The sequence below is a fragment of the Miscanthus floridulus genome, chromosome 7 (genome assembly GCF_019320115.1).
Source record: "Miscanthus floridulus cultivar M001 chromosome 7, ASM1932011v1, whole genome shotgun sequence".
Classification (NCBI taxonomy): Eukaryota; Viridiplantae; Streptophyta; class Magnoliopsida; order Poales; family Poaceae; genus Miscanthus; species Miscanthus floridulus.
Window position 1 is genome coordinate 16,954,135 of NC_089586.1, and position 25,168 is coordinate 16,979,302.

The 25,168-nt window shown below is 47.6% G+C and overlaps 1 protein-coding gene across 1 annotated transcript; it reads right to left on the reverse strand.

Moving 5' to 3' along the window:
- Positions 1-2,282: 2,282 nt before the first annotated feature.
- On the reverse strand, positions 2,283-24,445 carry LOC136466633 (uncharacterized). The gene is given in 22 exon segments (XM_066465104.1): positions 2,283-3,241; positions 3,333-3,386; positions 3,806-3,879; positions 4,934-5,026; positions 11,005-11,149; positions 11,240-11,361; positions 11,471-11,757; positions 11,831-12,035; positions 17,706-17,808; positions 18,529-18,689; positions 19,046-19,228; positions 19,347-19,422; positions 20,179-20,290; positions 20,451-20,565; positions 20,930-20,996; positions 21,078-21,214; positions 21,479-21,660; positions 21,751-21,838; positions 22,227-22,294; positions 22,395-22,693; positions 23,249-23,358; positions 23,360-24,445. Coding segments are annotated over 22 exon segments (3,894 nt in total). The 5' UTR covers positions 24,263-24,445; the 3' UTR covers positions 2,283-2,931.
- Positions 24,446-25,168: the final 723 nt, after the last annotated feature.

Sequence of the window (25,168 nt, forward strand, 5' to 3'; positions counted from 1 at the left end):
CCGATCTTTTCCCCTCTGTTTTCAGTGTACTCCCTCTGTTTTCAGTGTACTCTCTCCATTCTAAAATATGATTCTTTAATTATGAATCTTTCGTTTATCGAGAAACAACTTTGATTAAATATATATAAAAAAATATTAATATTTATAGTACAAAATTATCGGTGTTTTCGGACCACCGACGAGTAAATTTGTATTTACGCGTTTGACTTGGATAGTGTGCTCAGAGGACACAAGGATTTATACTAGTTCAGGCGGAACGTCCCTACGTCCAGTTCGCTGCTGCTCGTGTTACCGGCACTTGGTTTGCAGTAAGGGTTACAAACAGGCGAGAGAGGAAAATGATCCCAAGTCTCTGGTGGAAGGAGTGAACGGGTGCTAAGAGCTCGATTGCCGCTCAGCTGTGTGCTCGTGTCGTGCTCTTGTGTTCCGATTCATTCGTTGCTCGGTCCCCCGGTAAGGGCCCCCTGCTTTCCCTTTTATAGGCGAAGGAAAAGCGCGGGTTACAGTGGAGAAAAATGAGAAGAACGAGAGAGAAGACTTTCAGGATCGTCGAGTCCTTCTTCTCCTTCATGCGGGTCCCGCAGATCCTGTAGATGTCAATAGGGACGGCTCTACGTCGTGGCCCTGTTCGTCACTGGCGCCATGCGTAGGCGTCATCTGCCGGTCATGGCGTTCCATTCCGTCCCGACGGACGTCGTGGTGAACTGACGCGCCTGTCAGCATTCGTACGAGGGTTGGGCAGAACAGTACCGGTACGCCCGACACTGTTCTTGATGTGAATCCTCGGGTATAGCCTGTCATGGCCACGGGTTACATCGAGGCGTGCCAATCTCTTCTTTGGTGTTAGAGTTTTGACCCAGGCCCATACGTTTGGACCTGGAGTGGTTGGCGACGGTATGGGTCCCCGTCAGACGAGACGAAAACCGTGTCCTTTGAGTCGGGGGAGACGGAGCCCGCACCCAAGGGGTCGGGCGAGACGGAGCCCGTGGCCTTGGGCGAGACGGAAACCGCGGCCTTGGGATCGGGTGAGACCTTTTAATACGTCTTACTTCATCTGGGGAAGTCAGCGTGGACGCTAACCTTCTTGCCTTGGGTATCCTAATATCGATAGCGGACAAAAAATAATATCATTAAATAGATCGTTGAATCTATTTTCATAATAAATTTATTTGAATATACAAATGTTGCACGTATTTTCTATAAATCCAGTCATAGTTACAGCACGAAAACAAAAAAAAAACGATAGTTATTTAGGAACAGATGGAGTAGACTAGATATGCATGTCCAAAACACAGGAATATAAAACAGGAAACACATGAATATGGTTGGGGTGGTGTAGTAAATCAGAGGAATGGGAAAACACATGAAAAGTATAAGAAGAGGTGTTTGGAACCAAGGAAGATGTAACCCAGGAAAACTTAAAACATTGAAATAAATTAAAAGCTAATTGTACTTAATTATAGGCTAAATAACATAGATATGTGCCAACGTGGGGCATTAGTATTTATGTTATTTTTACTTTGATCAGGGACCAATGATACTCAAAGACAATCTTTCTTAAATCTATCTACCTCCACGGTTCCTACTTTACAGGCTACAAATAACTAATCTACTTCACTCAGATGAGTTGAATGGCATGGCTGCCTCGGGCTTCAGCGCAGGAAACAAAAACCAAAGGTGGGAGCAGATGTTTATTTTCATGTGAAATCTTGCTGTTGCTACAGTATTTTAGAGGAAAGGGTCTGTCCGATTCCTTTGTTCCAAAGGCCCTGTTCGCTTCGCTGAAAAAACAAGTCGAAACACTGTTCCGGCTGATTTGTTGTGAGAGAAAAACACCGTTCTCGCTGAAAAAACAAGCTAAAAAGTACGGATTATAAGACAAGCGAACAGGGCTCATGAATTTTTCCTATGGAAAACCTTTATCCCAAACAAAGCCTCATTAATTTTGAAACGGAGAGTATTCTAAAATACATGATCCTTTGGCTATGAATTTGGACTGGACATGCTTGTCTAGATTCATACCTAGAACTAGAAGGTCATCAATTTAGGAATGGAGAGAGTATAGTATCAAATCGGTACGACAATGCCCGTTTTTCTACCTACTAGTCTACGTTTACTTTCACGAGTTAATTACATTATCCAAAACAGTATCATCACCCATAATGGTTAATGGCCAGCTGTGCTTTTGGTCATTGGACGATTGGGGCCTATATTGATAGGGATTTCACGTTTTTAAAGAAAATCAAATTATCCATCATCTATAATCATTATCCATCATCCATAATTATGTTCAACTGGTATTAAAGCCGGCTGATAAGTCGGCTGAAGCTAATTTATTATGAGAGAAAAATACTATAGAGTCTAGCTGATAAGCCAGCTGACAAGTAAACGAACGAGCCAGTAGCTTTCAAACCTCCAAAACAATGTCTCCACGGATCAGCAAGGACGATTGATCCAATGACAGCGATGGCTCCAAGGCCTGAAGCAACGCATTTGCAGATAAGCATTTAACCATCTTTAGATAAAACTGACATGGGTGTACAGGTGTAAGTGTATCGTCTGCGGTTGTCTCGATAGCATCTATTCTCATCTCAGCCACAAGACAAGTTTCGCTGCACACTCTTCGCACAACAAAATCTACATATTTTTGTACTTATATAAACAGTGCCAACCATTGCCACCTACAATACAGCACTTGCATGCCTATTCCTGCCTCCTGTCATCAGATTCTGCCACATCAGCAGTCCTAATCTCTTGTCTGGTACCAACAGACAAAACAAAAAACTTCGCAGAAACTTGGAAGCAACTTGCAACCTGTTGATAATAAGCTTAAAAAACGGAGAATCCAAAGGTAGACGCTGAGGATTACAATTACTCGAGCACATCAGACCACAGGGCATGTGACATGGCGGGCGTGCAACTGTGCAAGGTTCAATCAGCTGTTGGCTCGGCGTCCATGCAGAGATGAACCAGTTTCTGCTGGTACTGCCCGAAGACCTCACTGACTGCAATCAGGTCCTCGTCGGCCACATTCTTGGAAGGGAACCGGAGCTTCTCGGTCTGCTCCGGCGTCAGTGCTAACCCGGAAGTGTCATCCTCGGCCTCTGATTCTGATAAGATTTGTGAGTAGGTCTCATGGCAGGCTAGCAAGAACATGGCTGCGATATCTGGGCGCTGGTTCTTGCGGAGTGTATCCAAAGCCTCTGGCAGTGCTCCAGCAGCAACGTATAGTATAAGAGCTCTATAGAAAATGCAACCACTGTGTTAGTACCACCAAGAGAGAAAAACAATCGAATCTTGTTACTTGTTAGCTGTTCAGGGTCATTTTTTACCTCCACATATTATGCTCGCCACGAAGAACATAATCAGCCCACCTCTGCAGTACCCTGCACAAATCAAGCACCTTTAGTACAAATCACAAAACAAAAGGTTATTTACTGGCCGGCTTCAGAAATAGCAAAGCTACATTTGGGCATCACCCAGTTCTGCAAAAAAGATGTGGGCCCATTGGTCTGTGGTTCCAGTTTGGCCCAAGAAAAAATTATATCAACCAAATATCAGGTTGTTAACTACACTGATGACTAGATCATAAATTTGATGCCACCAGCTTTTTAATTTACTTTCATATTCCATTCAGCTTAGTTGTAAAATTCACAAAATCACAACCATGGGTGGATAGGCCAAGCAATATATTGATTAAATAAGTTGAAACTTGAAAGACAAAACCAAGGCGGTTTTTGTAAGTACTTAGGGAGCACAATATTCATCCTTTCAGATATAATAAATTGGTATAGTTGAATTATACCTTGCATAGTCAGATCCTTGCAAATGGCTTGCGGCCAAAGTAGCTGCATCATTCCAGCACCCAGCATCTTGAAGCTGAAACAGAACCAAAAGGTTATGTGGTTGGACCCATATTCAGTTCGATTCACATTATGCTCAATAAAATTTAGGAAAACAAATATTGCAATAATAAAAAACGATCCTTTGAAATGCTACAACTTTGAAGGGCATATTAATTGGAAAAAGGAAGCATTCTGTAAATGTGGATTGATTATTATTGTCTCTAAATCCCAGCTATCACTGAAAAAGTGAAAAATAATGCCTCATTATTTAACAAATATTTCGTCAGCCAAACTAAGAGGAAGCAATTTGGTCATATTTGATCTTTCAAAGCTAAAAGCCATCATCTTTTTCAGGTCTAACTCATCATTTACGCTACATCTAGAGATGACAATGGCACTACTAGAGGTCTTCTCAATAATTATTAAAATTGTAATTATCCACCACAGTTTTACATATAGAGATGGCAGTGATTTAGTGGAGTTCCTGCACCAGAGTGTCATAGTCAAATAAATTAAACATAGCTTCTATCTGCACCATGTGACTTACAAAACTTAATAAATACTCTGGCCGTTTCAAATTGTAAGTTGTTTTAGCTTTTCTAGATATATAGTTTTAGAACGCATATCTAGGTGCATAGCAAAAAACTATGTATCTAGAAAAGCCAAAACGGCTTAAAATTTGGAACGGAGTACAACTTTGCTGTTCTATGATATGCCATATTGCCATTACATAAATAATCAAATAACTAGCTTATAACCCACATATCATGCTGATCGTCCATTGCATACATCAATTGAAAGAGGAAGTCGACAGTAACATAAAGAGCCTTAACCAGAGCTACTTACAAAACTAATTGACTGCAAGAACATGCTCATATAAGGTAAGAAATTTAATACTGAGAAGGCAAAGGTAATTTGTATTTGTCAACATTCTATATTTATTAGAACAGCAGCATGGTACATTATTTCATATCTGATAAGTAAATATGGAGAATGGACAGAGAAAAGAGATTGACTCTCTTGCGTGTTCAAGGAAAGAAAAGAAAAGAAAAGAGCATGATTGATTAAGCCAAACGTAAGAATAGTACCTGTGAACATGCTTCCTGATATCTTCCAACAGCACAGAGAAGATGCGTGCCAGACAGCGATTTGTCCGTTCTAACCATATTGGCTGCAACAACCTACATAAGATCATTACTTAGAAAAGACCACCCTCTGCACAAAAATATCTATCACCATGGCATTTATCAAAAATGAGATCCTAACAGACTAAGTGTTAATATAACACAAAAAGTATTTAAAGGATTAACTGACTAAGAGTTAACGAGGATCAAGGATGCTAGTGTGGTGTAAAGTACTTATGTTTAATTTATGTTGATGGATACGCTGTAGAGAACACTTAGTGTTTGCATTTTGCCATTGAGAACACAACTGGCACTGCAATGTTTGCACCCTACAATTGGGAAATGAATAATGTAGAAGTTAAGTCCTGCTCCCAGTTATCACTTAGTTATCTGTGCTTAATTATGTTTCTGCTATTAAGGCCTTGGGCAGCACAAGTGACTGTGCAAGTACCCAGGCAGTTAGCTGTTTAGTTAATGCTCTAATGAGCCATCAATGTAATCAATGTGCTACTTATCTCCTATATATGAAAGAGCAGTCGCCTGGGTGTGTAATCCCTGGCTGAGTAAAAACACTCTGTACCTCCAACAATTGGTAGCAGAGCCTAGGTTAGACACCTCTCTCTCATCTTCTACTCGAGCCCCCTTCCCTGCTTTCTCATCCATGGCCTCGACATCTTCTGAGCGCCGAAGGAAGGCTGCCAAGGGCGTCAGCGATGCGGAGGACTCCTCTGGCCGGGCCGCGCGCTTGAAAGCTGCAGAGGAGGCAGCTGCGCAGGCGGTCCAGGCGGCGCGGCAGGCGGCGGCGGCTGCAGAGGAGGCGGCAAGGACCGCGCGGGTGCTGAGGGAGGAGATTGCAGCAGAGAAGGAAGAAGAGGAGCTGGAGTATGAAGAAGGAGAGGAGGAGGTCAAGAGCCCGCGCCGGAGGTCTCCATCTCCGCCAGTCCGCAGGCGTGGCCGTGGTGGCGGGCGTCGGGAGTCGCCTGTGTACGACAGGGTCGTATACAGGGACTCGGGCAGCGGCACGAACTGGCCGATGCTGTCCAAAACGAACTACCACGAATGGAGCCAAGAGATGAAACTGCGAATGCAGGCCCGCGATCTGTGGGACGCAGTTGAAGGAGAGCGGGTCTCGTTCCGCGACGACCGGCGGGCTATGGAGGCGATTGTCGCAGCGGTTCCCAAGGAGATGGGGATTCCGCTCATCGACAAGCGGACGGCGAAGGAGGCGTGGGACGCCATAGCTGCTGCGCGCATCGGCGTGGACAGGGTCCGCCGCGCGACGCTGCAACGCATCCGCCGCGACTGGGAGAACATCAGTGTCAAGCCAGGAGAGAGCGTCGAAGATTTTGCCTTCCGCCTCTCAACTCTGCATCGACAGCTTGTCCTTCATGGTGATCAGGACATCGATGAGAGGCGTGTGGTGGAGAAGTATCTGCGTACAGTACCGTCGAAGTATGCGCAGATTGTGGTTGCTATTGAGCAGTTTCTGGACTTTGACATGCTCACGCTTGAGGAAGCCACTGGGAGGCTCAAGGCTGTTGATGACCGTGAAGAGCAAGCGCCTACCGAGCCAATCACCATCGGCGGCAAGCTCATGTATACTGAGGAGCAATGGCGCGCACGCTGGAAGAAGGAGAAGAAGGGCGGCGGGGATGATTCTGCTGGCTCTAGTTCAAAGAATCAGCGCGGCGGCGGCCAAGGCGGCGGTGGTGGCCGCGGTCGCGGCGGCTGGCGAGGAAAGGGCCGTGGCGGCGGCCGCGATGGTGGACGCTGTGGCGATACCTGCCACAATTGTGGCCAGGAGGGCCACTGGGCAAGAGACTGCCCTCATCCACGCCGAGACAGAGATGGTGACCGTGATGGTGGCGGTGACCGCGGCGGCGGACGGGGCAGAGGCCGTCGTGGCGGCGGCCGCGGTGGCAATCAAGGCCAGCACGCTGGTGGCCGAGGGGGCGCAGGCGGCGGTGACGGCGGCCACAATGGCCGTGTGCAGTATGCAGAATGCGAGGATGATGGGGCTCTGTTTCTGGCGCATGGGCTCGTTGATCTTGATAAGTGCGCGCCGGCATACACCTATGCTGCTCAAGAGGTGAATCTAGAAGAACCAAAAGCCCGCGCCTTCCTTGGTGCCAATGGCGATGAAGAAAAGGCAGATGTGTGGTACCTTGATTCAGGAGCTACACACCATATGACTGGACGGCGTGAGCTCTTTTCTGACTTGAACACGGACGTGCGAGGCACGGTCCGATTTGGAGATGCGTCCAAGGTTGACATCAAAGGCATCGGTTCGATTGCTTTCGAAGGAAGAACTGGTGAGCATAGGGTGCTGCAGGGTGTGTACTATATACCAGCCCTGAAGAATTCCATTATCAGTCTGGGTCAGCTTGACGAGACTGGCTCCAAGGTGGAGATATATCACGACGTGTTACGTATCTGGGAACACACTGGCCGTTTGATTGCCAAGGTGAAGAGAGGGGCTAACAGATTGTACACACTCCAACTTCATGCAGCCCAGCCATTTTGTCTTGCAGCATGCAGAGGAGATGTAGCGTGGCAGTGGCATGAGAGGATGGGGCATTTGAATTTTGATGCACTCCGCAGACTTGGGAAGGAGGAGATGGCGCGCGGTGTCCCGGTTATTGACCATGTGGAGCAGGTGTGTGACACCTGTGTCACCACCAAAATGAGAAGGCGCCCGTTCCCAGCTGCAACACAGTACCGTGCCAAACAGCCCCTTGAGCTGGTGCACGGCGATCTTTGCGGACCAGTGACACCTGCAACACCTGGAGGGAATCGATATTTCCTGCTGCTCGTCGATGACGCTAGCCGTTTCATGTGGGCAGCGCTCATACCAAGCAAGGATGCAGCAGCAGAAGCCATCAAGCGCATCAAACTGAGCGCAGAGGCGGAGAGTGGTCAGAAAATCAGGGTGCTTCGCACCGATAATGGAGGAGAATTCACAGTTGCTGATTTCGCTACCTACTGCACAGAACAAGGCATTAAGAGGCACTTCAGTGCTCCCCACTCACCTCAGCAGAATGGGGTAGTTGAACGGCGCAATCAGTCAGTAGTAGCCATGGCAAGGGCACTGCTTAAGCAGAGGGGCCTGCCAGCTCGGTTTTGGGGGGAGGCTGTGATGACAGCAGTCCACATACTGAACCGATCACCGACACGTGCGTTGAAGGGGATCACCCCATATGAGGCCTGGCATGGACGTTCACCAACTCTGGGACACATGAAAGTGTTTGGGTGTGTGGCATACACAAGGAAGCTCAGTCAGCTGCGCAAACTTGATGACCGCGGTGAGGCCGGCGTGTTTATTGGTTATGCAGAAGGAGCTAAGGCATATAGGGTGTTTGAGCCTGTGAGCGGGCGTGTCAGGATCAGCCGTGATGTTGTATTTGATGAAGAACATGGCTGGGATTGGTCCTCGCCGGAATCTGGGCCATCAGCTGTGAACAGCAGTGAATTCACAGTTGAGTATGTCTGGTCAGAGGAGGTGAGCGAACCAGCGCCGCCGTCGTCGCCTCTGCTCCCGGATTCACCAAGAACACCCGCACCAAACAGCCCAATTGGAGTTGAAGGAGCAGAGGGCTCCGCATCAACTCATCCTCAAGCTAATTCTGCTCCAGCGGCACTGGAAGTGTCACCACCGCCACCAAGTCCTCAGATTGAGCATGCCACGCCTCTGGAGGATGATGATGATCGACTGGATGCTTATCACGAGGATGAACCACTTCGCTACAGAACTGTCAGCAATATCATTGGCCAGCAGCCCACACCGCCACCTGCAACTCGCCTGTTCGCAGAGCTGCATCTAACGCACTCTGGCGAACCAACTTCGCATACTGAAGCCAAGAGAGATCCAGCGTGGTGCGCAGCAATGAAAGAAGAGCTGCGATCAGTAGAGAGAAACAAGACCTGGGAGCTTGTGAAGCCTCCTGCTGGTCACCGTCCAATCACCCTGAAGTGGGTGTTCAAATTGAAGAAGGACGAACACGGTAATGTTATCAAACACAAAGCCAGACTTGTCGCTCGTGGCTTTGTCCAGCAAGAAGGCGTGGATTATGATGATGCTTTCGCCCCTGTCGCACGCATGGAATCCGTTCGAGTCTTGTTGGCTCTGGCGGCACAGGAGGGTTGGTCTGTTCATCAGATGGACGTCAAGTCCGCATTTCTGAATGGAGACCTCAACGAGGAGGTATATGTGCATCAGCCGCCTGGCTTTGTTGTTGCTGGACAAGAAGACAAGGTGTATCGCTTGCGCAAAGCTCTGTATGGCCTACGGCAAGCACCAAGAGCATGGAATGCAAAGCTTGATTCAACATTGAAGAAGAAAGGTTTCAGACAAAGCAACCATGAAGCTGCAATCTATAGGCGAGGTTCTGGAAACTCTCTGTTGCTTGTCGGTGTGTATGTGGATGATTTGATCATCACAGGGGCCAAAGAGCAGGATGTTGAAAGCTTCAAGGCTGAAATGAAAGCAACATTTGAGATGAGTGACCTCGGGCTCTTAAGCTTCTATCTGGGCATTGAAGTACAGCAGAGCACCGATGGCATCACCCTTAGACAGACTCACTATGCCAAAAGGATACTAGAATTGGGTGGTATGGTGGACTGCAACCCAGCAGCCACTCCTATGGAGGAAAGGCTAAGATTGAGCAAGAAGAGTACAGCCAAGGAAGTTGATCCAACACAGTACAGGCAGCTGGTTGGAAGCCTGCGATATTTGGTTCATACTCGACCTGACTTGGCATTTGCAGTCGGGTTTGTGAGTAGATTTCTGGAGAGGCCCACCATAGAGCATCAGCAGGCAGTGAAGCGTATCCTTCGGTATGTGGCAGGCAGTCTGGAGTATGGCCTGCACTTCACCAAGGCATCCAGTGAAGCCAGATTCATTGGCTACTGTGACTCAGACTTGGCTGGAGATATTGACTCAAGCAAGAGCACTACAGGTTGTCTATTCTTCCTAGGCAACAATCTGGTCAGTTGGCAGTCCATTAAACAAAGAGTGGTTGCCTTATCTAGCTGTGAAGCAGAGTATGTTGCCATGACTACTGCTGCAACACAAGCTCTGTGGCTGTCCAGGTTACTTGCTGAATTGTTGGGAAAGAAAGTGGAAGTAGTAGAGCTGCGAGTGGATAACAAATCAGCAATAGCACTTGCAAAGAACCCTGTCTTTCATGACAGAAGCAAGCATATCAGAATCAAACGACACTTCATTAGAGATTGTGTTGAGGAAGGCAGCATCAAGACTGAGTTCGTCGCCACAAATGATCAACTGGCAGACATTCTGACTAAGGCCTTAGGCAAGGCCAAGTTTGAAGACATGAGAAGCAAGATTGGGATCATGAAGATCAAGGATGGGGGAAGCAGGTCTTAGGGGGAGAACTGTAGAAGTTAAGTCATGCTCCCAGTTATCACTTAGTTATCTGTGCTTAATTATGTTTCTGCTATTAAGGCCTTGGGCAGCACAAGTGACTGTGCAAGTACCCAGGCAGTTAGCTGTTTAGTTAATGCTCTAATGAGCCATCAATGTAATCAATGTGCTACTTATCTCCTATATATGAAAGAGCAGTCGCCTGGGTGTGTAATCCCTGGCTGAGTAAAAACACTCTGTACCTCCAACAAATAATGCATTCTACTATTCCCTTTGAGCTTTGAGATCTATTCCAGTTTATAATTCTGAGCGTTTGAGAAATATATCTAACTTAAACTGATATCTGTTTTTTTAGGGGAATACAATAGGGGAAACCCCTACTGTGGTAGTAAATATATTAATATGTAAAAGAGTTAGCAATCATTCCTATGCTATTAGCTCGTCACAAATATCAATAAATTTGAATAGACCCATATCAAAATTCAAAAGATTTGATTGCCATGCATACAAACTGCCCTTCTTTTCTAACAAAGATAAATAAGCATGCAAAATGTCTTGACCTTTAACACGCTTGCCCCCTAATAGTGATCAGAGTTATACACTGTGTAGTACAAAAAAAAATGTACTGAAGAATGTTTATTTTAAAGATGCTCACCTTCACTGCAAGTTCATGCAAAGATTGTGAGACTGCAGATGACAGCACAACTGCTCTTAATGCATTTGGGTAAAAATTTGATCCTTCAGGGGGCGTTGAAAGTAACAGTGAGACAGCAGCTTCTAAGTTCCCAAGAGAGACAAGCCTGTGTTCGTAGAATATGATAAACATGTGGCACAGGTAATTACCAAGATATATATTACTGATGAACAAGTTTGAAATAATTGATTCTTACTCATGAACACGTTTTTGCAAAGCCTCTTCACCATCGAGCTTATCATGCCAAGGTATCCTTTCATTTGCATTGAACCATAGTTGCTCTTGCTTAAATGCCATTGAGCTTAATTGCCCACAATTCTGCACAAAGATTAAACTTCTAAATTCAAGAGAATAGACATATTTATACAGAGTTAAAACCGTGCACTCGTGCAGTGTTGAAGTACAGCGCATCAGATTCAACGATTACCGCAACATTTTTTGTGAACTTTCCGGAAACAGATCTCTCTCTTGAAGTTATCCGATTAAATGTAGAGCCTTGTTCAGAATCAGGATGTAAACTTGATTGTGAGATCTTCTCTCTTGATCTACTTGTTGATTTATCCAGGAAGTGGCGAAGAGCTTGAGGCAGCTGTAGCCAGAAAAGTGCTTCTTGGAAATCACCGAAAATTGCAGCAGCAAATGCAAACCTTGCACAAGCTCCCTTGTTCACTATAGCTGAATATAATCTGGCTCTTCCATCATCAAGAATGCAACCTTCCCAAAAAAAAGTAGTGTCAATATGCCAAATCATCTACTGGGGGAAAAAATTAAGTTGTTGCTGACATACCCTCCTTTCTGTACGGTTCCAACACTTTAAGGAGCAATTCTGCCACAACAACATCACCAATAGGAGGGAGTGTTGTCTCAATCATGTAACTACGAAGATCTCCAAATGCTGGTGCTACCTTAAAGCTGTCCCCAGCTAATTTATCATTATTATTGCATTCAAACCAAGAAGGCTTCACCCCAAGTTGCAGAATCATACGCAGAGCCTAGGATCACATAAAAAGCACAAGTTGCTGAGTGTTTGTGGTTCAGAATTTGATCTTTTGTAAGGACAAAATGCCATGCCCATGACCCGAGGAAACTAATCATAATAATGATTCATGAAAAACCTGCAGCTACTTTCCCTCTTAATGAAATATGTACATGAGAACGATCACTAAGAGGAAAACCCTGCATCGACTGACTTTACATTTTAGGAAGGTGATTGATAACTGTTAGAATTAATTGCTATTTAGTGTAATCACCTAGTCTCTTGTGTAATCTAGCTTCATGTGCCAGGTTAATACCCAGCTGGCCCATTGGGTCTCGGTTTGACTCTTGGGGACTCGGCTGACCCCTTGGGCCATCCTCCTCCTCTCTATATATGTAATCCTCCAGTAATCTCCATAATTAAGTAATCTAAGCCTGTTAGGCTATTGTCTATCATGGTATCAGACTAATCCCGATCCATCTGCTTTCGCTACCTTTCCTCCTCGCGCGCGCGTCCTGCCGCCGCTGCGCGATTCTTCTCCTCTCACGCCCGCGCGCCCCCTGCTGCCGCTGCGCGCGCCCATGGCTGCCGCTGGCTCCTCTACCGCGGCTGCTGCGGCAAAGCTCCGTGATGAAGCCCTCTTGGCGGCCAAGCGCCTGGAAGACGAGGCCTCCTCCCTGCGCTCAACCAACTCCGCGCGCAGCCAGCAGCTCGAGGAGGCGGCCACCATCCTCAAATCCACCGCTGACGCCCAGGAGTGCGTCCGCGCCGCCGCCGATGCCCTGGACAAGGAGCGCGCGGCGGCTGACGCCCTGGAGCAGCAAGCCGCGGCCCTCCGGACTCGAGTCCGCACCGAGTTCCCGGACGACGACGCCGACGCCGAGGACACCTACTCTGCTTCCTCTGAAACCGAGGCCGTCACCCGCCTCCACAGTCAGGCGGCTGCAGTCCAGAACATCAAGAACTTAATTCCTATCGTTCTTGATCTTCAAGCCTCCAACTACTCCAAGTGGCGTGGCTACGTTCTCCTCATCCTCGGCCGCTTCGCGTTGAAGGAGCACGTCCTCAGCAACGTTCCCTGCCCCTACGATCCGGCATGGTCGCGCATGGACTGTGTCGTCCTGTCCTGGATCTTCAACACCATCTCCGCCGACCTCCTGGACGTCATCCACGAGCACAACGCCCCTACTGCCCGGGAGGCCTGGCTCGGCCTTGAGCAACAGTTCCTCAACAACCGCGAATCTCGCGCCATGCTCCTCGACTCCGAGTTTCGCACCCTCTGTCAAGGTGCCCTCTCCGTCGACGACTACTGCCGCAAGATGAAAAGCATGGCAGATGCCCTGGCCGATCTCGGCGAGCCTGTCCTGGACCGTACTTTGGTGCTCAACGTTCTGCGAGGACTCAATGAACGGTTTCAGTTCATGTCCCAACTCATCACCCGCCAGAAGCCGTTCCCACCCTTCGCCGACGTCCGTGCTGACCTCCGGTTGGCTGAGCTCAACATGGGGACGCCTTCCGCCCCTCCTTCGGCCCTCGTCGCTGCCGCCGCCTCCACCAAGGCGCCCACCCCGACGTCACTTGCGTCTCCTCGTCCTCAGGCTGCTGCTGGACAGACTGCCGCTGGCCAGGTCTTCAGCAACACCCGCGGCAGACGCCGTCGCGGCGGGCGCGGCTCTGGTGGATCTCCGGGTAGTGCGCAAAGCCGCACCCCCTCTGCCACTCCTCCACCGCAGTGGCCGTCGCTCCTCAATCCGTGGACTGGCTCCATTCACATGTGGCCAGGATCCACCGCCGGTGGGGTTCGTGGTCCTCCACCACGCGCCGTCCAGCCCGCTCCTCCGCAGCAGGCTCTGATGACCGGGGCGTCCCCTGCCTACTTCGCTCCACCACCAGGCTCCGGGACCTACTACCCACAGGCGTCTCCCGCTTGGATGCCATGGTCGCCCGAGGGTCTCGCCAGCGCCTTCAGCACCGTCTCCCTCACCCCGCCGCCAAGTTCCTCCGACTGGGTGATCGACTCGGGTGCCTCCTCCCATATCACTGCCAACCCTGGTATGGTCATCGCATCACCCTCCTCTTCTTTTCCTTCCTCCATTATCGTGGGCAACGGTGCCACTCTTCCCGTTGTTGGCACCGGCTATTCTGTCCTTCCCGGACCCTTTCGCCTCGATAATGTCCTTGTAGCCCCTGATATCATTAGAAATCTTCTTTCTGTTCGAAAATTTACTACTGATAATCTCGTTTCCGTCGAATTTGACCCTCTTGGTGTCTCTGTGAAGGATCTCCGCACCCGGAACACCCTCCTCAGATGTAACAGCACAGGGCCCCTCTACACCCTACAGCTGCCGTCATCCACCGCTAGGTCGTGCGCCCTTGTCGCCACTCCTTCTCCGACTACTTGGCACCGGCGCCTTGGGCACCCCGGCAAGGCAACTCTTCAGAACCTCGCTCGCACTTCCTCCATTGTCTGCAGCAAGCCTGAAGACGACTCCCTCTGCCATGCTTGTCAGCTTGGGCGTCATACTCGCCTTCCTTTTGCTACCTCCATGTCTAGAGCATCCAAGAATTTCGATTTAATTCATTGTGACCTATGGACATCTCCTACTATTAGTGTCTCTGGTTTCAAGTATTATTTAGTCATTCTTGATGATTGCTCCCACTTTCTGTGGACTTTTCCGCTTCGTGTTAAGTCCGATGCTTTTCCCACTATTTCCCTTTTCTTTGCTCATGTGTCCACACAATTCGGTTGCACTGTTAAATCAGTCCAATGTGACAACGGTCGCGAATTCGACAACTCTGCCTCCCGCGCTTTCTTCCTTGCTCACGGCACCACTCTTCGCATGTCGTGTCCCTATACCTCGCAGCAAAACGGGAAAGCCGAGCGCATGATCCGCACCGTCAATAACATCACCCGCACCCTCCTCTTCCAGGCTTCCATGCCTCCTGTCTACTGGGCTGATGCTCTTGACACTGCCACCTATATTCTCAACCGCCTCCCCACCAAAACTCTAAACATGAGCACCCCTTTCTTCGCCCTCCATGGCAGCCTCCCCTCCTATCATGATCTTCGAGCGTTTGGGTGCACCTGCTATCCTAACCTTTCTGCCACCGCTCCCCACAAGCTTGCCCCTCGCTCTACTCTCTGTGCATTCCTTGGCTATCCACCGGATCACAAGGGCTACCGGTGCCTTGACCTCGCCACTAACCGGGTCATCATTTCCCGCCACGTTGTCTTCGATGAGACAACGTTTCCTTTTTCCCATAGCCGGCCCTCCCCACCCCTGCAGGAACTTGATTTTCTAACTGACGACGACGCTCTCCCAGTGTCTCCTCTTTCTGCAGGAACATCCGGAGCTGCTGGCCCCCGGCCACCACCTCCCTTGGCGCGTGCTCCCTCCCAGCCTCCCGGTTTTCCACCTCCGGGGCCTCCGGGGGGGTCCCCTGTTCAGGCGCCCATGTCTCCAGGGCCCTCTGACCAGGCACCCTCCTCTCCAGCACAACCGGCCGTGTCCGGTGGGGCACCTGCTCAGACGCTCCCCGCACCACTCGTCCTGAAGCCGTCCATCATTCACGTCTACAGCAGGCGTCCTCCTGTCCCTGCCCCGGCTCTCGAGCGCCCGGCAGGGGCCTCTACTCGACGTTCCAGCATGATCCCGTCTCCACCGCGCTATGTCAAGAGCGCCCCTCCGGTCCCTGATGGTGCTATCTCCATTCCTTCGGTCGCCAACTCCCATCGTATGGCGACCCGTGGAAAAACAGGGTACCGGCAGCCTCGTCTCGCCCTGCATGCCGAGGCCCTCTCTCCACTCCCGCGGTCCTGCCATGATGCTCTTGCTGATCCTCATTGGCGCCGGGCCATGGAAGACGAATATGCAGCACTTCAGGCCAACCACACTTGGGATCTTGTCCCCCGTCCTACCAAGGCCAATGTGGTTACTGGGAAATGGATCTTCAAACACAAGTTCAATGCTGATGGCTCTTTGGAACGCTACAAGGCTCGTTGGGTGCTTCGGGGCTTCACTCAACGCCCCGGTGTTGATTATGACGAAATTTTCAGTCCGGTTGTCAAGCCAGCCACTGTTCGAACAGTCATCACACTAGCACACTCCAATGATTGGCCCATTCATCAACTTGATGTGAAGAACGCCTTCCTGCACGGCACACTTTCAGAGACCGTCTACTGCTCTCAGCCTACCGGGTTTGCTGATTCTACCCTGCCAGAGCATGTCTGCCGGCTCAACAAATCCCTCTACGGCTTAAAGCAAGCCCCGCGGGCCTGGTACAACCGGTTTGCTTCTTTTTTGATCTCTCTGGGGTTCACTGAAGCCAAGTCCGACACTTCTCTCTTCATATACAGCCATGGTACAGAGACTGTCTACTTGCTCTTATATGTGGACGATATTGTCCTCACAGCTTCATCACAACAGCTCCTTCACCGTGTCATTGCTGCATTGAAAAAGGAGTTCGCCATGAAGGACCTTGGCCCTCTGCATCACTTCCTTGGCATTTCAGTTCAGCGCCACAAGGATTCAGTCATCCTCTCGCAGCGCCAATACATACTGGACATCCTCGCTCGCCATGGCATGAGCGATTGCAAGCCCTGCTCCACCCCAGTTGACACTTGTGCAAAGATACCTGCTGATGCCGGCCCCCCTGTTGCTGACCCCACCAACTACCGCAGCCTTGTGGGCGCCCTCCAGTACCTCACTTTCACCAGGCCGAACATTGCTTATGCCGTTCAACAAGTATACCTTCATATGCATGCTCCGTGTGAAGTTCATCTTGTCGCTGCCAAAAGGATTCTTCGCTATCTCCAGGGTTCCCTCGGTCATGGTCTGGTCATCCCCCGCACAGCTTCGTGTGTACACTGACGCTGATTGGGCAGGCTGCCCGGACACCCGCCGCTCCACCTCCGGCTATGCAGTCTTCCTCGGGGACAGCCTGATCTCCTGGTCCTCCAAGCGGCAGCCCACCGTCTCCCGGTCTAGCGCCGAGGCAGAATATCGGGCTGTTGCCAACGGCGTCGCTGAGGTCATTTGGCTGCGGCAGTTGCTCAAGGAGATTCACCATCCCCTGGACTCCGCCTGTCTTGTCTACTGTGACAATGTTAGCGCCATTTACCTCTCCTCCAACCCCGTGCAACATCAGCGCACCAAGCACGTGGAAATCGACCTCCACTTCGTCCGTGAATGGGTCGCCATGGGTGTTGTCCGGGTTCTTCATGTACCCACCACATCGCAGTTCGCCGACGTCTTCACCAAGGGCCTTCCCTCCTCCGTCTTCATGGATTTTCGTTCCAGTCTGAACGTTCGTTCCACCGACGCTCTGACTGCGGGGGGGTGTTAGAATTAATTGCTATTTAGTGTAATCACCTAGTCTCTTGTGTAATCTAGCTTCCTGTGCTAGGTTAATACCCAGCTGGCCCCTTGGGTCTCGGTTTGACTCTTGGGGACTCGGCTGACCCCTTGGGCCATCCTCCTCCTCTCTATATATGTAATCCTCCAGTAATCTCCATAATTAAGTAATCTAAGCCTGTTAGGCTATTGTCTATCAATAACTGGTAGAATTACTTATAAAATGACTCTTTGTGAAGAGAAGAATATAAACAAATATATCCATGCGCCAGAGTTCATGCATAATAATAATATATAAAAATACAAATCTTTAAATATTATATGCACCTTACCAAAGCATGGGCCGTTGGAAATAATACTGGCAAACAAAATGGCATTGGCCTAAACCTCTCTTTCGTAGCTACTGGCTTTGAAATGGAACTGCCCTTGGTATCACTGGTGAAATAAAAAGGAAAATAAAAACATTCCACACGTAAATTTTCTGAAAAGGGAAAATAGAGCATCAGAAATAAGGTCATCAGCCACATCAAACAAACCAAATAAGGTCTAAAGCATCAAAGAACGGTGTCAAACCATTTTTTAAGTTAGAGTACTTTATGGTTACAGAAGATAGAAAAAGGGACGGAAAGGATTAACAGGTGGGAGAATTAGGTGGAAAAGAAATAACTTTCCTACCATAGTGACCTATCATGTTGACACTTGACAATAATATTTGTGAATTGTGAGGAGATATAATGACCAGAAATTTTCTTCGAATCAATTTCTTAATTTGTTTCAGTTTAGGGCTCAAAGCTTTTTCCCATTATTCTTACATTTATGTAGTTCTTTTTTTAGTGTTACATGTTGGAAAGCTATTTAGAATAACAAATAGGAAAGATTATATTCAGCATACAGCTCAACGAACTCAGTGTAATACAACTAGAGCGAGTTAAAGAAGCAAGCTCATATTCTTCCTTCTCTGAGCTCATAAGCATGCTGTAGGAGATGATTGCCTTATAGATGCAGTAATAAATAATAACACACCTTAACAGGTCAAGTTTCATTTATAGATATCAAATAGAGTTCCAGTACAGAAACATATTTAAATCTAAACAATAAACAGAGTAACTCTACACTGGAATTAGAACTATTACATGCATGATTAAAATGACATACATGTTAACCTCAATCAGTCGGAAGCTACTATCAGCTCCGGCAATGCATAACATAAGTGGCTCATCCTTCCTTGTTCGGGTTGACAACCAATCAAGCTCCAAGACAAGGGTACCAGGAGATTGCGGTTGAAGAAGGGCATTCGCCAAGGGGTCTGGACTATCCTAAAACATAGTTCATGAAATCAGTACCATATGAGACAGTTGCATATTCCTGCTGAAACATAAAAGGACAGCAATATTGGAAACAAACAATAAATCATGCATGAATTACATTGAGGAATAAAGATGTAAGAAGAATGCAACCAAGCATCATCCGATAAAACAATACTAGGGCAGTCCTACACAATCATTTTTTTTAATCAAATGACAAGTGGTTGCTATATATCAATATCGAAAATATATGCAACAGGGTGATCGATATAACATCATTTAGAATCAAACATTGAAATCCAATAGTGCAAAACCATATTCCACGGGTATTATACACGAGATCTAGAAGAACTGAAGATAATACTTACCAGGTCAAATATCGAAAATGTATTATCATAGAAAAGCACAGCGATGCGCCCTCTGCTTCGATCACCATGAACAACAGGAGAAAACTTTATCCTCCTGATGCCTTCCCTGTGAGTGCTAAAAGAAGAAGAAAGGCCTGTTGTAACATCCCACCATCTAATGTTGCCTGATCGATCCCCCATTACCTATAAGATAATAGCATCTCATCAGAGTGTCCCAAGATAACCTGCCTTGCAGATAAAAAAATATTGTAAATGGAAGTATGGACCTTATAAAAGAAACACAATGCTAAAATATACATACAACATGGGGAAGGCGATAAGCCATAGCAGTAACCAAACCATCTGAAGATGCAAATGATGATGAGGGCCACTTTGGCCTGCAAAACAGAAATGAAGGCCATGTGCATCACAATGGTGATGATAATGTTTAACTTAAAAATAAACTGCAGAATGCATAAAGCAGAAAGTCCAAATGCTTCATTTCTAGTCTTGCTACGTTAAATTTCATAGTTACACTCAGTCTCATCCGAAATCACAAAGTATATAATCATTAGCTTTTTAGATACTGTCATTCCTCAAATACCAAAGCTAATCATGTTTTCGTACGCCTCATTCTAAATGCGCCAAACATCTCCCACCTGGCTTAATGAAGCCAAGGGAATAGGCATCATTTGGGCAAGTACCAGCACATTGCATGATTTTATCACTTGTAAATTGTAATCAATATACACACAAAAAAACAAATGCCACGTTTCTGTTTCCTGCATTAAAAGTGGAAAAAACAGAAAAGAAAAAAAGAACATCATTTTATGGTTGCTAAATTAAACAGCTAGAGGTAGCCGCAGGCATATCATTTTTTTTCCAAATACATAAGAGCTGTGTACTGTTCTGAGCCTGGTAATACATATTATGTTTACTGTTCTGAGCCTGATAATACATATCACATTTTTTTGGTCTATCGAAAAGAGTGATGTACCAATGCTAATGCTCTAGTGGAACAAAGTTGATGACTATATAAATCAGATGGTGCGTATCTAATGACACATGCTAGAGAAAATGGATATTGTATGTCTTCTGATGAAAGCTGCATTTACTTTAATTGCTGAAAGCTACAAGGACAGAAACTGGAGTACCTAAAATCTCGTATTCGCCGCCCGTGCACTTCAAACACACCAAGAGCACCATTGACTAATGCAAAAGCAAAACTTTCACATGTTTCATCAGAATTTTCTGCACCAGAAGCCTCTGCAGACAAAAATAGATCATGTCATCTAACAGTATAGTCGGTGAATGTTTGGTCAAAAAAGATCCTGATAAGAGTTGAAGAATTTCTCCTTAATAATAAACTGATTAAGAAGGCAATCTATCCAGTCTATATAGTTTTGCTAGTGAATGAAAATTACACCTGCTGATCGCTCCTTGGAGGTTGAAGACTGCTTAGATGATGCATTTTGACCTGGCCGAGGTGCAGCTGGCAGTGTCCACTCTAATACTGTAAAAGGAAGCGCCAAGGACCTAAGCTACAAGTGCAGAACAATTATGAATACCATGCTTCTTTCGCCAACTGAAAGAACTGATTTGAATGTATAATATAAAACAACAAAAGGGAGGCCATTTTAAGAAGAGTAACTAATAACTGTAACTCCAGCCTTCTTTCTGGCAGACAGTAGCTGAACTTACATTTCAGGCTAAACTAACTTTTGATTCCCATTGTCACCTTGAAGAACAACGTTTAGCACAAACCAATTGCTCATTGCAACAGTCAATGTGGTAACATAAGGCTTTGCTTTTTCTTAGAAGAACAAGTTCATAAAATTTTTCATCTCAACTGTCAACAGTCATTTCTTTCCATAATTGCATAAATACAGGCAAAGGAAGTAGTACCATCATGGGGTTCTTTGTCATGGCCCACACCTCAACAGGAGCATCGCGAAACAGAATCAGAAGGTACCTGAGAAAGAATATTATGCTTGAGAAATCAGAACAAACGTAGTACTGGTACATCTGCATAGTTTAGAAACATATAGCTGACCGTCCAGAGGAAGAAGCCTTCAATGCTCTAATTGGTGCACGTTCAGGCTTTTGGAGCACACGGAATGAGCGATTTAGCCCACTTCTTAAGCATGTAATAACAAGCTTATTATTGTATCCACCAGTTTTATCATTAACCTACAGTAGTCAAAGTGTCAAACCAATGAGAGAAGTAACATGCCGGCACACTGAAAACCATCAAGTTATACAAGAACGCATAAAGTTACAAGTACCTAAGCGCAAACTGAATGAAGCCAACAAGTACCTAAATTAAGGAAAACATCATAATAGTTTTTATTGCCAAAAGTAACCTAGCAGTCTCATTGACAAATTACAGAAACACTTTAGTGCAATCACAATTCACAATATACAAGAGTTAAAACTATCAGAACATGGAGGCACCTGATTATATGAGAATGAAACAAGACGTGAGTTTCCAAGCCATCTCAATCCCCTCACTGTGCTGCTATGAACAGAAAAGCTGACTGAAACTGCATTGGCCACAACATCTACAACTTCAATAGTTCCATTCTGAGTCCCCAGAGCAACAAGTGGCACTGCTGGAGCAGGATTGTTTCCACCACCTTCAGATAGGAAATATTTGGATGTGTGAAATTTGATGACTAGAAATAATTCAGAACATAAAGCAAGGGGTATTGTGGCTATGGACATACGAGCTACTGTGGCAAGCAATGAAGGGGACGGCACTGCTAGTGTAGTGACAGTAGATGACAAAAGATGAAGCTGGCCCATCAAATTAATCTGCAGGGCATAATGAATATGAGCGAAGTAGAGTAGTAGGACATAACACAGGAGGGTATAGACACTAGAATTACACAAGGCCAAAATTTAGGCCCTATTTGGCACGGCTCCAAACAGCTCTGGCTCCTTGCCACAGTGCCGAAGGAGCCAGAGCCGGTGAAGCCAAAAAATAGTGGCTTCACCAGCTCCTAACAACGGCGCAGAGGAGCCAGAGCCGGCCGAAGATCCACCAAACGAGGCCTTAAATAACTAAACAGATACATCAAAACCCTGGCATAAGGGTATGCATTAATCATTACCCTTGTGATACCCACTGGATTATTGATCCTACTTAATCATGGCAATTATCTATTATTGACAACAAAGAGAAATAGTTTCATGCTGTAACCTTTATTGTAAAATCAGGTCTATTGGAGGATGTGTTGGCAGTTGCAGCATTGCTATGGCTCGGTCTACCTGGTTCCTTCCCAATATTAGTGACAGAAATGGAAACATTAGCAGGTTTTGATTGAATAGATAATTACATTTGCACTGGAATGACCACGTAGATTCGCACCTCGATTAGCTTTGTTAGGAAGTGAAGACTTGTCAAATTTCAAAAGCCACGACCAGATCTTGCCATCTTCTGATATCGACGTTAGATATGTCATAGTCCCATGACAAGCATTCTGGTCTGAATTTGTATCAGTCATGAAAGAATATGTTTGTGCCAAATCCTGACATTGTTTGTCAATGTTTCGGAAAATAGACTCTGACTGCCATATTGTAGCTGCAAGAACAGCCGGAGAAGGAACAACAGTACCAATTGAAGGCATTAGCTCTTCCACAGCACATAATAAATGCACTTGTTCACCCCTGCAACCAAACATTAAAGGAGAAAATCAAAATATTTGAAAACGGCAATGCTAGCATGTAATACATGTATAGATATACTGAAACTATACATATGTTGGTGCATAGAATTGTTAAAACACGAATGTCAATATACAGATGGTATTGCTCAGTTTCAAGGAAACATACATAGAGTAATGTCCACGACACATAAAATGCACGGTTCCTAGAACCATATGTCTTTCCATTTAATGGGGTTCATTTTGATAGGAAAGGAAAAGCTTTCCTTACTGAGTAGTGTGCACACAAACTGACTGTAAATTCATTTATAAATGTTCCAATTTTTGTCAGCACACTCCTGAGGTTTATCGTGTAGTGTTTACTAATTGTTGCATTGAATCCTGTTTTCTTTTCTCTCTGCATCCAGACTAGGGCACTGATAGCGTTTTTATACAGCTCAAATGCAAACCAGAAATGTCTATCATCACATTTTGGGCACTCAGTAAGCTCTAATTTATATGCGTGTGTTTTGTCGAACATCCAACACTACCCACATAAACAGTAGGACTGCAAACTCACTCCTTACGCCTCCAGATGCTCAGCTTGCCGTCGATATGAGTGCAATAGAGCATGTCGAGATCAGGATCGGCCATAACATCCGAGAACTTGCCGAACCCCCTGGGCAATGGGGGTAACAGAAAGCGCAGTGCTGTAGCTGAGGTCAAAGACGATGAGCTCCCGCGGGAAGGTGACGAAGAGGATATGCCTCCACAGCGGGGAGAAGCACATTCTCGAGGCAAAGAGCGGGAACGCCGCCAGCGCCGGGGCCGGTGCAGGTGCCGATATCTCCTTCTCCAGCCTCTGCAGGTCGGCGACATCCCCTGCACCGCAGTTCACCCGGTGCTCCTGCAGCGAGATGTCGGAGTCCTGCCTGGGAAAGGCAGAGAGGAGGAAGCCGCGGAGGCCGATCGCGCAGAGGTGCCTGGCGTCGAAGGGGTCGCGTCGGAGGCAGGAGAGGTACTCGGGCGCCGCGTCGAACATCCAGAGGACGCGCGGGGTGTTGGACGTCTCCCAGATGCAGAGCAGCGAGGGCCCGTGGATGGAGGCGAGGAGCCAGCCGGAGCCGTGGTGGACCCAGCAGAGGTCCTGCACCCCGCCGCCGGAGCCCGGCGCGACGCTGCGCGCCTCGTCGAGGTTGAGCCAGTGGAGCACGGTCCGCGCGCGGGCGTCCCAGACGGCGATGCGGCCGTGACGGTCCCCCGCGGCGAGGCGGAGCGGGCGGCGGTCGTCGTCGTCGTCGTCGAGGGAGGGCGTGGCGGGGGGCGCCCAGCGGACGGCGGTGACGAAGGAGGCGAGGGAGGAGGAGGGCATGGGGAGCACGCAGAGGAGCTGCATGGAGCGCGGGTCCGACACGACGACGCTGCTCCCGGCGCCGTGCGCCAGGAGGCCCGTGGGGCTGAGGTCGATGCAACCGCCGTTGCCGCGCCCCGGCGGGCCCGGGAGCATCATCGCCGTGGCGCTGCTGCCGGCGCCCGCCGCATTGCCGTGCGATCGCGACGACGGGGAGGCCGGCGGCGCCACGGAGGACGCCATCGCGTGGAAGGCTGCCGTGAGGAGAGGGGGAAGGGGACGACGGGCCTCTGGTGAGGCGCTCTCTCTCTCTCTCAGATCTCGTCGCGGATCACCATTTCAGTTTGGGAATTGAACAGGGGTCTCGTGTCCTCGCTCGGTCGCTCCTCTTCACCCGTGGAAGGAGGGAGCTGGAAAGGAAGACTCGTTCGGCCTGTCGGTCCGCGGAGATCCGAGATCTGATCTCGCCCGTCGCAATTGAACCGCCAGATGCTTTGAGAGTCGGGCCGTCCTGATGGGACGCGGATCCTATGTGGCAGCAGCACGCGCGTGGGATATGCGATGCCCCCGGTGAAGTCCTGGTACTTTTTCCTAAAAAAAAGTCCGTGTACTTTTTTTTTTTGATCGGCTGAGGAGCGAAGGCCTAGATCACCTCCAAATACTTTTTCCTAAAAAAAAGTCCGTGTACTTTTTTTTTGATCGGCTGAGGAGCGAAGGCCTAGATCACCTCTAAATTCTAAGTTTTTTCGCTCTCTCTTCATCACGTCAATTTTTGGACGCATGCATGAAGCATTAAATGTAGGTAAAAAAATAATTAATTGCACAGTTTGATTGTAAATCACGAGACGAATCTTTTAAGCCTAGTTAGTCCATGATCGAACAAAGTTTGTCAAATACAAACGAAACGTGCTACAGTGTCTAGATTGCAAAAATTTGCAATCTAAACAAGGCCGAAGTAGTTTTGAGTGAGAGCTTACAAACTTTCAATGCCAGTGATACATCTTGCAACTTTGCCTATAATTTATTTATTATGACTTTGTTCGGTTTGATAAGAAATGGAAGGAAATTGGAGAGGGTTCGAGATTACTAGAACATGAGTAATTGTTTTTTTTTCTTCCTGCTTTTGCAGTCCAGATATCAATTTATATC